Here is a 14,444-nt window from a genome sequence, read left to right on the forward strand (position 1 = left end):
AATCCCCTCTCGATGCCCATTCTGTGGGGGTTGATGACGCGGGCTCCATCTCTCCAGGCTGTCTCCCAAGCCCCTCCCCACTCTGCCTAGCCTTTCACCCACTTGGCTGGCTGAGAGGACCTGGGCTCCAAGCCACCCAGGCTGGTCTCTTTTGTCTCTGATAAAGTGCAATGTTCACAGTGTGGTCCTGGCAAGATCCCCAGGAAGCTGCAGTCCTTGGTACTGCTGGGGGCGGTGGGGGGGGCGGGATTCTGTGGGGCAGGAGGAAGCCATGGGAACCCCATCCCTCTCTGAGCTCACTCCCTTTCCTAAGTGACTCCGGGGCCAGCTGGAATCGATGGGGTTTTCTCTAAGGGGACAGTCCTCATCAGTCCATCCATGCAGTGAGAACAATAAACAATACATCAGGAAGACGGCAGATGCGGGCAAGGCAGTGTCTGGTGTGGGCGCCAGCCTTCTGAGGTTCTTTCAGTTCAGCTCCCTCCTCCTCTCTCTGGAGGAGCGTTGTGGTAGCCTCTGAACTCATCTTGCTGCTTCCAGGGTGTCTCCCCTAGATCCCATCCCAGCCCCAACTTGCCCCCCGGAGTTCTCTTTTGACACCCTAAATCTGGTCGTAGCACATCTCTGCTTTATGAAATACCCCACCAGGATCCTCCAGGATAAAGTTCTCCATCCTTATCAAGCCATGAGAGGCTTTTCCGGCCTGAACCCTGCCTGCAGCAAGTTGGAGCCCTTCTTCACTGTTCTTTTATTCATCCATTCATTCATTCATGTCTTCAGCAAATGTCTTTCAGGGCCTACTCTGGGTCCTGCTCAGACCCCCCACGCCCTGGCTGTGCCTCACTTCTCGTCCACCCCAAATATACCTGCTGCCTTTTAGGGCCTTCATGCTCTGTTCTCCTCCTGCCAGGCTCCCCCATGAGAGAATCCCTGGGTCTCCCTCTCAGATATCACTCCTTCTAAAAGAGCTCTAAAAGAGTGCCACGACTTCTAAAAAATTTTTCGTCTATTAGTATTTCAGATTTAGTATTGTGTTAATCCCCCCTTTGAAAAAATAATCTGGGTTATCATTTCAGTAAACATTTAACAGGCATAGAAGTCAGTTTATTCTCCCAGGCTGCTTGCTTCATCCTCTCTTATCTTGTGAGCGAGGCTTTTTGGTCTGAAGGTCTGTTCCCGCGCTTCAAAGCCAGAGAGACCTTGTTCTCTTCCTGTCTGAGTCTGTGGCATAAATGAAGGATGCTGGGGATCGATATCAGAGTGATATGCCAGGGTTCTAGAGAAGGTGCACCACTGTGGGAATACCTCCCCCCAAGCCCCTGCCCCCAGTTGGCCGGCCATCTTCCTGCTACTCCTGAATCAGGTTGCTCCCCAGCAAAGTTTCTACAACGGTTCCTTTCCACTGACCTCATGAGCCAAGAGGCAGTGTGCTGTCTGGAAGGGGCCCAGCTGTGCCACTTGCTAACCACGGACATCTGGCCGGTTCATCTTTCTTAAACCTCAGTCTTGCCAGGTTTAAGTGAGATATAACGACGGATATGGATCCTGTTCGCCTCACAGGGTTGGGGTGAGATGCTAATGAGGAGAGTGTGCCAACGCACTCAGGGGCCTGGAAATCATCCCAGTGAAATGTGGGGGCCTCTTATTCCCAAGGCCGTCCTCCCCCCAAATCCTGTTCATCCTTATTTCCCGCTTATCCCCAATCAGCCTTGCGGATCCAGGGGTCTGGGTGAACCCTTTCGCTCTGGGCACTGATCCTAAGCAGCTGCACCCAGCTGGCGTCTGGGGGCCTGCCCCTCCACGTATCCTTTCGATATCTCCCATCTTTATTTCCTGGAGTCTGTACACCACCACTGCCCAATTTAATCGTATGTGGTCCTGTATTGCTTCCAAGTTCCGTCTCCCAGCTAGGCTGTGAGCTTCCTGAGTCCAGAGCAAGGATCGTGTCTCGTTCACCGTCGCGCGCCCCCCGTCCCCCCCCCCCACCGCTCCTCCCACCATGGCGCCCCCCTCCTCCCACCACCATGGTGCCTAGCACAAGGAAGCAGAGCAGAGGTTCTGCAGCTCTTTTCTAAGATCGTCTGATTACAGGGTCAAAGACCTGGACCAGCCCGAGGGCGGCTCGTTTCTCCAGGGAGGCTGCGGGAGAGCGCCAATGTGGAGAGCGCGGACTACGTGGAGATACTGAAGGGGCAGGGCGTCACCTAACCAACCCAGTCCCAGCGCGGAGCTCAGCAGCCCCGAGCTCGGCGCCACCCGCCCACCGCGTCGGTTGCACGCCGCGCGGCCGAGCCCTCTTTGTGCAGGCATCAGGTGCAAACCTCGCGAGCGCCGGGCGTGCGCGCCCCCGCTCGTCCGCCTTGCTCCGCTGGGATCCCCCGTCCTCGGAGCTGTAGCCGGGGGAGGGAGGAGGTCCGACACGTAGCTGGCAAAGCTGCACGGCTCAACGGCGCGCGGGCGGGGGGAGCTGGGGACCGCTCCTCCAGCCCGCTGGCCTTCGAAAGATCCTCCTGGGCCAATGGCAGGCGGGGCGACGCGTCCCGATTGGTGCAGACGCTCTGCTGATCATTGTGGAAACCCCGGGCGGTGGGGAAAGCGGGAGGATGCGGAGCCCCGGGCGGGGGGCGGGGGGAGCTGGAGGGGCGGGCGGAGGAGCTGTCGAGGCCCTGAGCAACCCGGGAGTTTTTAGCCGAGGCAAAAGTCCATAGGGGGCTGGCAGGCAGAGGGAGGGGCGGAGGAAGGGGACCGCTTGGGGGCACTGGGAAGCCAAGGATATTCTGGAGGGAAGGCAGGGATACTCCCAAGCTCTGGCGAGGGGGCTGGGGGAGGGGGCGGGGGCGGGGGGAGGAGTAGGAGAAGACAAAAGCCGAAAGCTAGGAGGGCTCGGGCCGCACACACCGGCAGCCGGCGCAGGGAGGCTGCGGCGCACGGGGCATCCCGGTCGGCAGGCAGCATGGGGAAGGGGGGGAACCAGGGCGAGGGCGCCACGGAGCGCGAGACGCCGATGCCCACCTTCAGCTGGGAAGAGATTCAGAAGCACAACCTGCGCACCGACAAGTGGCTCGTCATTGACCGAAAGGTCTACAACATCACTAAATGGTCCAGTCGGCACCCGGGGGGCCACCGGGTCATCGGGCACTACGCGGGGGAAGATGCCACGGTAAGGGTCTGCGGGCTCTCCACCACCTTTCTCTGCTGCAGGCGGGAGTCGGGAGCTTTGCGTCCCAGGGCGCCAAACAGACCTCCGGCGCTGAATAGAGCTTGGGGCGCCCGGGAGGGAAGGAAAGTGTGTCTGCTGCGCTCATCCTCCGCCCCGAATCCCCGTCCCCTGGGACAGCTGGCCCAATTTGCTGTGGGGGTCGGATTTTGGAGCCCGGGAGGCAGCGCCGCGGTGGAGATCCGAACCGTAGAGAACCGTGCAGGATCTACCACGCACGCACTGGCACCCACCGGTCCGCTCCATCCCGCGAGTTCTCCTGGAGCCTGGGATTTCCCGAAGGGGACACTCGGGCCCTAGGGCTTTCGCGCCCCCAGGGTGGAAGATGGCCGCCCCTGGGCGCCGCGGAAAGGAGCGGGAGAGAGCCAGGTGTGGGACTCGGCGCGCGTCCCTCACTCTCCAGCCAGACTAGGGGGCGGGGAAGGAAACCTTGTTCCCGATCAGGGCTCGCTCCTGCCTGGATTCTTGACTAAGAAGGTTCGCAATGGCTGCCTGGGAGGGACCGCTTGCTAGCTCCTGTTCCCACGCTTTCAAAGACTAGCAGGACCCAGCCCAGGGGTCGGCGTTCTTGGGGACCGAGGTGGGGAACTGGACGCAGAAAGGGCTGGAGTTTGCAAAGCCCAGGTCGAGAGGGATCTTGAGGCGCTTGGATTTAGCAGCACTATGCTGCCTTGGCAACAGGTCCAGCTGTACCCGAGGTTACTCTGGGGCGGTCAACTCAATGGTCCTCTGTTTTTAAATCCTGCCAGGAATGCCATTGCCTGTTCTTGCACTCCTAAAGGTCGGGCAGCCTCCCCAGAGCCAGGCCTGCCCATCCTACCCACACCGAACTGTGACTCTGCGATTACACAGCAGCCCCACGGCGTCCCCCACCCCCCAGTCTCAAATCTTTGCATTTCTCTCAGATGCAGACTGGGCTGGCCCGGTGGCTTAGTGGTTAAGTTCCCGAGCTCCACTTTGGCAGCCATGGGTTAGTGGGTTCGCATCCCTGGAGCGGACCTACATACACACAGCTCATCGGGCATCCCACATACAAAATAGAGGAAGATTGGCACAGCTGTGAGCTCAGGGCCAATCTTCCTCACCGAAAAAACCCCACAAAAAATGATGCAGCAGGAGCCCCATGGACTCAAATGGGTGAGAGGGAAAAGAGCAAGTCAAGGAGAGAAGAAAGGGGCCTCTCTTGGTGGCAGTGAGCTGGGGAGATAGAGAACCTTGGGAAGGGGAATAGGGGCACATTCTACGTGGAGTCTGGCATGCTGACCTGTTGGGCTCTTGCTGTCTAAACTGTATGGGTTCTTGTTCTCCGGTGGAGCTCTTGACCTGCTTACCTCTTCCTCTCATTGGGACAGGCCCAGCCAGGGGGGCCAGCCCAGGCAATCATAATCTATGCTATTGGTTGGCTCGCTGCTTTGGCGAGCAGGGTCCAGGCATGTTCAAGACTGAGAACAGTCAGTGATAGGCTCCCTCCTGTTTTACCTGCTGGGGAACACTGCTTAAACCCTTGGGGGGCTCTGATGCTAATAATAATAAGGTGAATATAAGGTTTGCAAACGCCATCAGTGCATTATCTGACTTGGACCCTTCCACAGCTGGGTAAGGAGAATTCGCAAGTAAAGACCTTTTGACTCCTGGTTGGGGGGTCTTTCCACTATTCCATGTTGCTGGACTTGTGCTAGCCTGGTCACCATAGGTCAATTCTAGAAGCTTCCTGCCCTGGCCAGGCCTTCACCAAAAAGTTTTTTGGAAGGAAAAGTCATATACGATGGATTGGCCTGATTATTCCCTACTGTTAGATAAACATATTTTCTTATGTGGAAAATTATATATATTTTCTTATGTGGCAAGGCACTTCGTAAACTATAAGCCCTAGATAAACGCAGTGGAGAATTATAGACGCGTGAGAATAAGAGTGAGGATTATGTAACAGCTAGGATGTAAAGTAAACAAAGAGGAATTTGGAGGAAAAAAGTTTAAATCGATGCCAGCTTTGTTTTGTGTGGGTCGACATAAAGACAATTCCTGTCCCCGAGGCTTACTGCGATCCAAGATAAGGCTTTTAGGACCTGAAATGCCCTAAGTGGCGATACGGTTGAGTAAGGGTGGTGTGAACAACTGGATTCTCTCTCCCTCTCTTTTTTTCCTACCTGGGACCAGGTTGGAAAAAGGCCATGGAAGTATGGAGCGTCTGGGAAGGGGGTGTGAAGCAAGAGGCAGGAACAGGCTAGGAATCAAGCGACCCTTTTCTTTACGCTGTTCGGCAGGTGGCTTTGCCCCCCGGGACATGCACTGCTTCCTCAGAGCTTGGGGACCGACAGCGTCTGTCTGGGCCCTTAAAGTTTGGGGAGGGACCCATGGCAGATAGAGGTCACATCCCGCGGGGCACTTTGATGCCTTGTAATGAGCTGATCACCATGCAGTCCTGTCGTCGCAAGAGGCTGGCAGCCATTCTTGGGACAATTATGGGCCTCTGTAGGGGATTTTCCTGTTGCTAAAGAAGACTAGACCTCAGAAGTCAGGACCGCCTCTTCCCCAGAGCTGTGACCTTGTCATTTGGTCCTTCCGCAGAAGTTAGAACTTGGCACTGCCTGTCAGAATAAAAGTCGCTGAATTCTGGCAGCTCACCAAGCATGTTCGGACGTGTTACCTGCTCGAGCCCTCGGATCAACCCTGAAGGTGTCTCTCATTGCTCTTGGGTTTAAAAACCTTGCTCAAGTGCTCTGCCCTTAACCCAGGATTTTCCAGCCCTGAGACTTCCCAGCCCAGCTTCCCTTCCTCCCTCCCTTCCTTCCTGTCCCACCTCTGATCGCTTTCCCTCGCGTCCTCTGACACTTCTCCAGTCTTCGCCTTGCTGTGGGCCAAAGGAACCCTCACCTGTGTCCCAAGGATGTCTCTGCTCTTTTCACGGCAGAGTCCCACCACTGCAGAGCTTGCCCCATTTGGGACTTTTACAATGATTCATCCACGTTTATTCAGTGTCTCCGTGGTTCCGAGCTGGGCCCTGGCACAAAGATGGATAATTCACAGACAGTGACCACATCCACTGGGTCTGCTTCCTAACTTCCTCTCAAGCTGAGACTTGAATCCGGACCCATCAGCCCCTCCCCACCTGTGCCCACACTCCTGCTGTGTCTGGACAACTCTTCCTGCCCTGTCTGCATGGGTGGCCTCTTCGAAAGCAGGGATGTTAGGATTTCTTCCGTCTCCTGTGCTGTTCTTGTGAAAAGGCAACAGATCAAAGAGGGATGGAGTCTCCGTCCATCTTTAGGAGGGAGGCTCTCGTTATTTTGAGGCCGAGGACTTGGGTCTGTGTCCCAGCTTTATGAATTCTTCGGCAAGCCACTTACCCTGAACTTGCCTTTCCAGGTCTATGAAATGGGACGGTTATTATCAGGGGCCAATGGGCTGTGTGCGGGATCATTCTTTAAACGTCAGAACGCTTGACAGGTGTGTGGGAGCATTCCCAGGGTCCCTTCGCCTCATGTGCACGTGTGTGTGTTCCCAGCACACACAGCAGGGAGTTCAGTAAATAGGGAAAGGAGGTCAGGAAGGGGAACCTTGCTGACTCAGTTTTTGCCAAAGAGAAAGATATTTGCTGCACAGAAATCCCTCTTTGGTTGTGCCTGGAGGGCAGCTCCACCCACTCGGCTTAGAGCTTGTGGGAGCCATCCAGTTCCTGCTGGCTGCAGCCTCACAGAAGAAAGATCCTCTGCTCCGCCCCAGCATCCCTAGCAAGCATCTTATTTCTTGCTGTAATCCCTTAGGCCCAGGTTGTCTCCTCAGGGGCCTGCTTCCTGTGTGGTCCTGCTCTTCACACCCCTTGGGTGGCGCATGTCCTGCAGGTGCCTGTGTCCCTTAGCCTCGTGTGCATGTGTGTGCTTGTTCCCAGCACCCATCAGAAGGGACGTCCTCGCCCATGACCCTTTGGCCACAGAGCACTGTGCCACCAGTTTCCATTGCTCCTTTTTTTGGCAGGGGACATGGCACAGGGTCTTCCAGCCCTGCCCGCATCTTTCTGCTGTGGAAAGGAAGTCAGCGTCCCCATATCCCCCCGGGAACTCAGCTTCTCCCTCACTTACCGCTTGTTTCACGGAGTCCCCACTCCCAGGGCTGCCGCCTGCGTCATGGTGGGCCTTGAGCTTGCTCCTGCAAGCTCACTCCTCGAGTCCTGGGCCAAGTGCCCGGATGTGCAAAGCTGAGTTAGAGACTTGCCTTGCTCTGCAGAGAAGGTGGACACAACCAGAGAAACAAATCAGGGCACCAGATCTCAGTGTTGGGGGAGGGGCTGTGATGCCACCGGAGTGGGGCCGGGGCAGGGGAGATGTCTTCATGCAGAGGTTGGCTGGCGTAGGACCTGGAGGTGGCCGAAGCAGGGACTGGCGAAAGCAGGGACATGTGACGCACACACGTCTTCCATTTGGCAATCTGCGTGTTCTGGCTCCCTCGTGCAGCCTCACCTCCCAACCCCCAACACACACCCCTGCTCTCCTGGGGGGTGGGTTCAGCTCTCCTTTCAGCCTGTTTGCCCCTCCCTTCTCTTCACCTGTGCCCTGGCCTTCTTCCTGGGAAGTCTTTGGCTTCTCTCCCTGTCAGACGAGGATGGAACCTGGTTCCAATTCTCGTTCCAAAATCAACGTTTGGATTGGCTCAGTCTTCCCCCCGTGGCCTACCTTGCACCAGCCAGATCCTTCGGTAACCCAGCAGCAACCGGAAATCTTCCACAAGCATGTGAGGCATACCTGGGACACTTCGAGGGGGAGACACAAAAAGTGATCAACTCTCAGAGAGGGTGAAGCTGATTTTGATGGAGGCCTTGGTACAAACAGTGGAAATCTACAGAGTTAGGCACACCTGGCGCGTGACCGTGGGCAAGTGGCTTCACCTCCCTCAGCCTCTTCTCGTCTCCGAAATCGGGCCTGCCACCCGGAGTTGGGTGAAGATTAGTGGCTTGGGTACGCGAAGCCCGTAGCTCAGGGGCTGACTATGTAATCTCAGCATATGGCAGCTCTACCAACTGTCGGCCACCAGCGTGTGGGGGCTGGAGAAGGTGAAGAGTTCTCATGTTCTAGAAGCATAAACCGGATTGTGCAAAATGGCGGAAGAAGAGAAGAGTCTGAACATGATTGCAGGGTGGAAAAGTCTGAGATTAGAGGCTGCACCACTGTGGGGGCCTCTGTCCCCACATTCACTCGTGAGCCCTCCCATCAGGCACTGTTGAAGGCACTGGGGTCATTGCAGCAAACAGGACAGGCGTGGTGGCCCTTATATTCCAGCGGAGGAGACAGACAAGAGAGAAGTGAGTCTGTAATACAGCTTGTGACCTTGACAACTGCTGTGAGGAAGATAAAACAGGGCAATGTCCCAGAGGAAGCGTAGGGCTGAAGGGTGGCTATTCCGGATGGGGTGGTGGGAAAAGCCTCTTTAAGGTGTGTCCCAGGTGGAGCTGGCCACAGGGCGCTGTGGGAGCATGGCTCCAGGCAGAAGAGCCGAGCCAAGGCCCTGGGGTGGGAATGAGTTTAGTGCGTTCAAGGGGTTCCCACCAGGGTTGCTCCGAAGGTTGCCGGATCTCCCATGGACAACCAGACAATCCAACAGCTTTCTAAATTGGCAGGGGGCGCGGAGCGTGTGGGGTAGCATCCTTGAGTCCGCTGAAGCTAGATTTGATCCTGGCTGTCTTCATCTGTAAAGTAGGGCTTTGAGGCTTCGGGGAGGGAACATAAACAATGCTCCTGGCTCCTGACCTGGCATGTAGCCCGTCCCTTGGCCTGGCTTCAGGGAAGTGAGGCCGCCCGAGAGCGCTCTAGAAATGGCCGAGGAGTGGCCTCGGTCAGGACAGAAGTCTGTCTGTCTGCTCCACCAGGTTCCGTAGCCTGGGCTCGGAGGCATGACCTGGACCTGGTGGGGGGCAGTGGGAGCTGACTGCAGGAAGAATGCGCTTGCAGACCATGGAATTTCACCTCACGCTGAGAAGTAGAGTAATCACTGGGTAACTGACTTAGCAGGGCCTGCCGGTTCATTTCTCAAAAGCCGTGGTCTGACGTCAAGAGGACCCAGGAAAGGGGGTTTCTAGGCCCTGACTTTGGAAACTCCTTCTGAGCCATTCCCAGATTTCTCAAACATCGGAGCTGGGAGAGTCCTCACTTTGCAAAGGAGACTGAGGCTGGGTGGGGGCCGCTGGCTCAGAGTGGGCAGACCTGGTCAGCACTGGACCCCCAGGCCTCCAAGGCCCCTGGAATAGCTACACGTCTCTTCTCTGACAATGTGCTTGATCTGATCCTCGGCGACCATCTCCTTCTGTACAGCTGAGGAGGGGACACAGACCTTTCTTTTAAACCTCTGGTCCCAGTTTTCCTCCGCCCCAAGTGTTGCCTTATGAGTCCATTCTAGAGACAAATAGAACAAAGGCCAGGCAAAAGGACGTCGTGCCAGAGATGCAATAAGAAAACGGGAGAAAACTGGCAATTACCGTTTCAAGATACTTTGGTGAGTGGGGAGGGGTGGGAGGGAAAACATTTTTATGAGTTGTCAGCATTTTCCCCATTCCTCTCCCATCTTTTTTTTTAATTTTGAATTTTCCAAACATACAGAAATGTTGGAAGAATAAATGAACACCTGTGTATCCTCAACCGAAATTCAGTAATCTCAACATTCGGCCACATTTCCATTCTCTCTCTTTATGCTTGTGCAATTTCCTTTTGCCGAATCATGAAAATGTGTCGCGTGCCTGGGCTGCCACCATCCCAAAATTCTCCACCATCTTCTTCTAAGAATAGGGACACTAACATAATCACAATACCTTTGTCATATTTAGGAAAATTCATAATAATTGCTTAATAGGATCAGATATCCAGTCCCTATTTAAATTTTTTCTCTCAACCCCAAAAATGTCTTATATAACTGCTAGATGTTTTTTTTTTCTTCCCTCCAAATGAGAGCCTTTCAAATCAAGTATTGCAGTTTTTATATATTTTGTTACATCTTTTTCAGTCTCTTTTACTCTGGACCCCCTCCCCCCCCATACATGCACCCACACTTTTTTCCCCCACTACATTGATTTTCTGATCATTTCTCTTGGTGTCATCTGACTTGTTGCTCTAACCTAGCAATGTCTCAAAGCTTGGTTCCATGTAGGGAAAATGCTGTTTACTCCTGGGACATCCTCTGGGACATCCCATCGGGGGACCTGGTACCAGCTCATCTCTAATGGAGTTGCTGTATTTGTTATGAGATAATTTATCTAACATGCAAAATATGTATAGAAAAAAACTGGAAGGAAATATGCTAAAATATTAGTAATGGTGGTCACTCTGGATAATATTATTTTCCTCTTTATTCTTCCATACATTTTCTAAATTTGCCCAAACTAGGCACACTATTACTTGATGATCCAAAAAAAAGATTAAAATACATAACATTAATTTTTTTATTCCAAAAGCAATATAACAATGTTAGGGAAAGTTTGGAAAGTAATGAAAATAAAGCAAGGCGTAATGCCACCACCTTAACACATCATAGTCTAGAGCCTTCCAGAAAAATTTTTTCATAATTTTCATAATTAATTTAATACTGTTTGAAATTGTGGAAAAGCTCTTTTCAGAAATACTTTTTACTGAATTCTGCTTTTGGTTTTGGTTTCACGTTATCTCCTAAGCACATTTCCCACGCCGTGGTCGTCTCCAGCCTTGTTATTTTCGTTGATAGCGATGGGCACGGGGCGATGGGTCGTGCAGTTCGCTGAGTACATACCGGGCCACCCAGTGGAGGAACCGCGGAGACTCAAGGCCTCCCCGGGCCCCACCCAGCCCCGTGCCCGCGCGATGCATCTCCCCGGAGGGGTGCATTTTTCGGACTCCCCCACAGGGAGCCCACATGTCTTACTCACACACTCTTGGCAAGCTCCGCAGCCCCTCCTCAGGGCGGAGGCTCGGCACCGCTGTCGGAGTTGGGCACTGAGGCATCTGCTACGGATGAGGCTCGCGAGAGCATCTCGCGCCGGCTCGTTCGTGGGAGGTCCCGTTCTGTTTCCGAGTGAGACACAGGGAGCTTGCGCTGGTGATCCCTGCCCTCCCTGGGCGGAGATGCAGGCTGAGGTGGGGGGTCCCCACTTACCACCTGCCTCTCGGCTCCCCAGGATGCCTTCCGCGCCTTCCACCGCGACCTTGATTTCGTGAGGAAGTTCATGAAGCCCCTGCTGATCGGCGAGCTGGCCCCGGAGGAGCCCAGCCAGGACCACGGCAAGAACGTGAGTCAGACGGACAAGGAAGGAATGGAGGGTTTGTGGGGAGAGGGGGTCCCTGCCCAGAGACGGAGAGTGCAGCGGGCCAGGGGGCAAGGGAGCCCTTTTGCCAGTCCAGCGGGAGCCACTGCCCATCAGCTGGAGTCAGGGAGGCTCCGCTGGCCCCACAGAGACCCCCTCCTCTTGCTGCCAGCCTGGGCTGGTCCCTTCCTTGGAGTAAGGCAGTCCCAGCCTCCAGCTCCGGGCCCTCCGAGGAGCCAGGCCCCGCACAGCGTCTTTCCCTCTTGTCCAGTCCCCTCACGTTGTATCTGGCCTTCCCCTCGCTGGAGCTGACGTGGGATTCCATTCTGCCTCCTTCACAGTTAGCTCCATCTTCCACCCGCTTCCACGCTCCCCACCCCCTTCCAGCCAGGCAGCGTCTCTCCCCTCTGGTGCATCCTGCAGGTTCCCCACTTCCCGACCATCTTCTCTAGCTCCACCCCGTTGCACCCCTCCCACTGCTGCTGAAGTGGTTGAGAGCTGCTCTTCCGATTCTTCACCACTGGTCACCCAGGCTCCCAAATCCAGCTTCCTCCACCCACACGCCACCCTACCCGCCTTTCAAGGCACCCTGGGTATGGCCCATGGACACCTTCAGCTCCCTGCCTTCCACTTTCTTCCCCGCCTGCCAGCTTCCTCCCTTCTCCCAGCCATGCCCTCATTTCCCCAGAGCCAGCCTTGACTCTGCCTCAGTCTCCCTGGGTCCACACGCCCAGTGCCCGCCCCATCCTCTCTGCCTCCCTGAGCTCTCGGGGCAGGGACCCCACCTCAACACCCTCAAGACCCACTAGAGTGCTCAGAACAGGTGGTGCAAAGTCGGGTAGTGGAAAATGTATGCCTTTTTTTCTTAATTGCGGTAAAATATACATAACTTAAAATTTACCATTTTAGCCATTTTTAAGTGTCCAGTTCAGTGGCATTAAGTCCATTCACACTGTCATGCAACCATCACCACAGTGCATCTCCAGAACTTTTCCATTATCCCCAACTGAGCCTGTGTCCCCGTTAATCGTTAACTCCCGTTCCCGGCTCCCCCCCAGCCCCTGGTAAACAGTATTTTGCTTTCTGTCTCTATGAGTTTGCCTATTCTGTTACTTCAGATAAGTGGACGCATACAGTATTTGTCTTTTCGAGTCTGGCTTAATTTCCCCTTCAGAGGTTATTCATGCTATAGCACGTGTCAGAATTTCCTTCCTTTTTAAGGCTGAATAACGGCCCACTGTGATTCAGAAACCACATTTTGTTTAACCATCCATCCATCAATGGATATTTGGGTTGTTCCTGCCTTTTCCCTGTTGTGAATAATGCTGCTGTGAACAGGGGTGTGCAAAGTGCAAGCTTTTGAGTCAGCTCCTTTCTCTGCCACTTAACCGGCTCTGGACAAATGCACCATCCCCAGGGCCGTGCTGGGCCCACAGCAGGCATGTGGGGACAGCCGTGGTTGTAGTGCATGGTGGCTGGGCTCCCTCGGGCCGTAGGCGTGTGGATTGGTCCCCTCTTGCCACAGCTTTTCTGGGCTGTGCATCGGGTATTAAGAAGGCATCGGTCCCTCCAGAGTGGCTGGGTGGCTGACTCCTTCCTTGTGTCCTCGCTCGACAGTCCCAGATCACCGAGGACTTCCAGGCCCTGAGGAAGACAGCCGAGGACATGAACCTGTTCGAGAGTAACCACCTGTTCTTCCTCATCCTCCTGGCCCACATCATTGTCATGGAGAGCATCGCATGGTTCACCATCTTTTACTTCGGCAATGGCTGGGTTCCAACCGTCATCACGGCCTTTGTCCTTGCTACCTCTCAGGTGAGGCGGGACACCCTCCCCTGTCCCTTGCAGGCCCTGCCCCCCGACTCCCCCAGCCAGCAGAGGCCGGGTGCATGAGTTCTGACGCTGTGGGAGCATCTGTGGCGCTCTCTCCCCAGGCCCAAGCTGGATGGCTACAGCACGACTACGGCCACCTCTCTGTGTTTAAGAAGTCCACGTGGAACCACGTCGTCCACAAGTTTATCATTGGCCACTTAAAGGTAAACATCAGCGGCTCTGGGCATCTGTCCCATTAGTTGGCGGTTGGCGCAGCGCCATCGCACTCGACACTAGGTCCCCTCTCAGGTCAGTGTCCTGGCTGGGCTGCTGGACTTTTGAATTCGCCACCTCTCCGACCTTCTGAGCCCTGTCTCTGTGTCTCATTAGACCACAAAATCAGCATCCTAATGATCAAACAGGCACATGCCTCTTTTATCTGTTGACTCAGGTGACTCCTGAGTCACCTTATCTCAGTGCTCCTATCTAAGAACATATCTGATAAATTCCTTTTAGTTTAGGCCAGTAAAAAAGAAGTCTGTCTTGATGAATCGGTATGCTTCCCTCCACTGGGTATGTGAGCCATTTAAGATAATCGTGTTCCTTTTTTTTTCCCCCTGGGTGCCAGGAAACAGAAAGCAAGAGTTGGAACAGCAAGTGTCCTGAATCTACGTTTTTGTTCTGTGTGTCTTTCCCTCCCATTACGTCTCATTTAAGCTTTTATCTTTATTTTAATCATTCTGTTATACAGACACACACACACATGCGCGCCAGCACGCACATGCGTGAGTCATTTATCGTGAGCCGTCTCGAGTATGTTTTGGAAGGATATGGGATATGAAAAGGAGATATTGTCATCATGTAATTCTTTAGGTCAGGGACATCAAAGCATGTAATGATGGGGCCGGCCCCGTGGCCGAGTGGTTAAGTTCATGCGCTCCACTTTGGGGTGACTCAGGGTTTCACGGGTTTGGATCCTGGGTGTGGACCTAGCACCGCCCATCAGGTCACGCTGAGGCGGCGTCCCACATAGCAGAACTAGAAGGACCTACAACTAGAATAGACAACTAGGTACTGGGGGGCTTTGGGGAGAAGAAGAAAAAAAAAATGTGTAATGATGAACTGAGCTGAAGGATAAAAGTTGTTTAAAACTTAGAA

At 54.4% G+C, this 14,444-nt stretch overlaps 1 protein-coding gene across 1 annotated transcript in view; it reads left to right on the top strand.

Moving 5' to 3' along the window:
* The first annotated feature begins 2,644 nt into the window (after positions 1–2,644).
* Positions 2,645–14,444, top strand: part of FADS2 (fatty acid desaturase 2) — a 34,724-nt gene continuing 22,924 nt past the window's right edge. The window contains exons 1-4 of the mRNA XM_014866880.3: positions 2,645–3,160; positions 11,349–11,459; positions 13,092–13,289; positions 13,409–13,510. Of these exons, the coding sequence (XP_014722366.3) occupies positions 2,954–3,160; positions 11,349–11,459; positions 13,092–13,289; positions 13,409–13,510 (618 nt within the window). The 5' untranslated portion in view covers positions 2,645–2,953. The remainder of the gene's footprint in view (positions 3,161–11,348; positions 11,460–13,091; positions 13,290–13,408; positions 13,511–14,444) is intronic.

The sequence above is a fragment of the Equus asinus genome, chromosome 17 (assembly GCF_041296235.1).
Source record: "Equus asinus isolate D_3611 breed Donkey chromosome 17, EquAss-T2T_v2, whole genome shotgun sequence".
In the NCBI taxonomy this organism is placed as follows: Eukaryota; Metazoa; Chordata; class Mammalia; order Perissodactyla; family Equidae; genus Equus; species Equus asinus.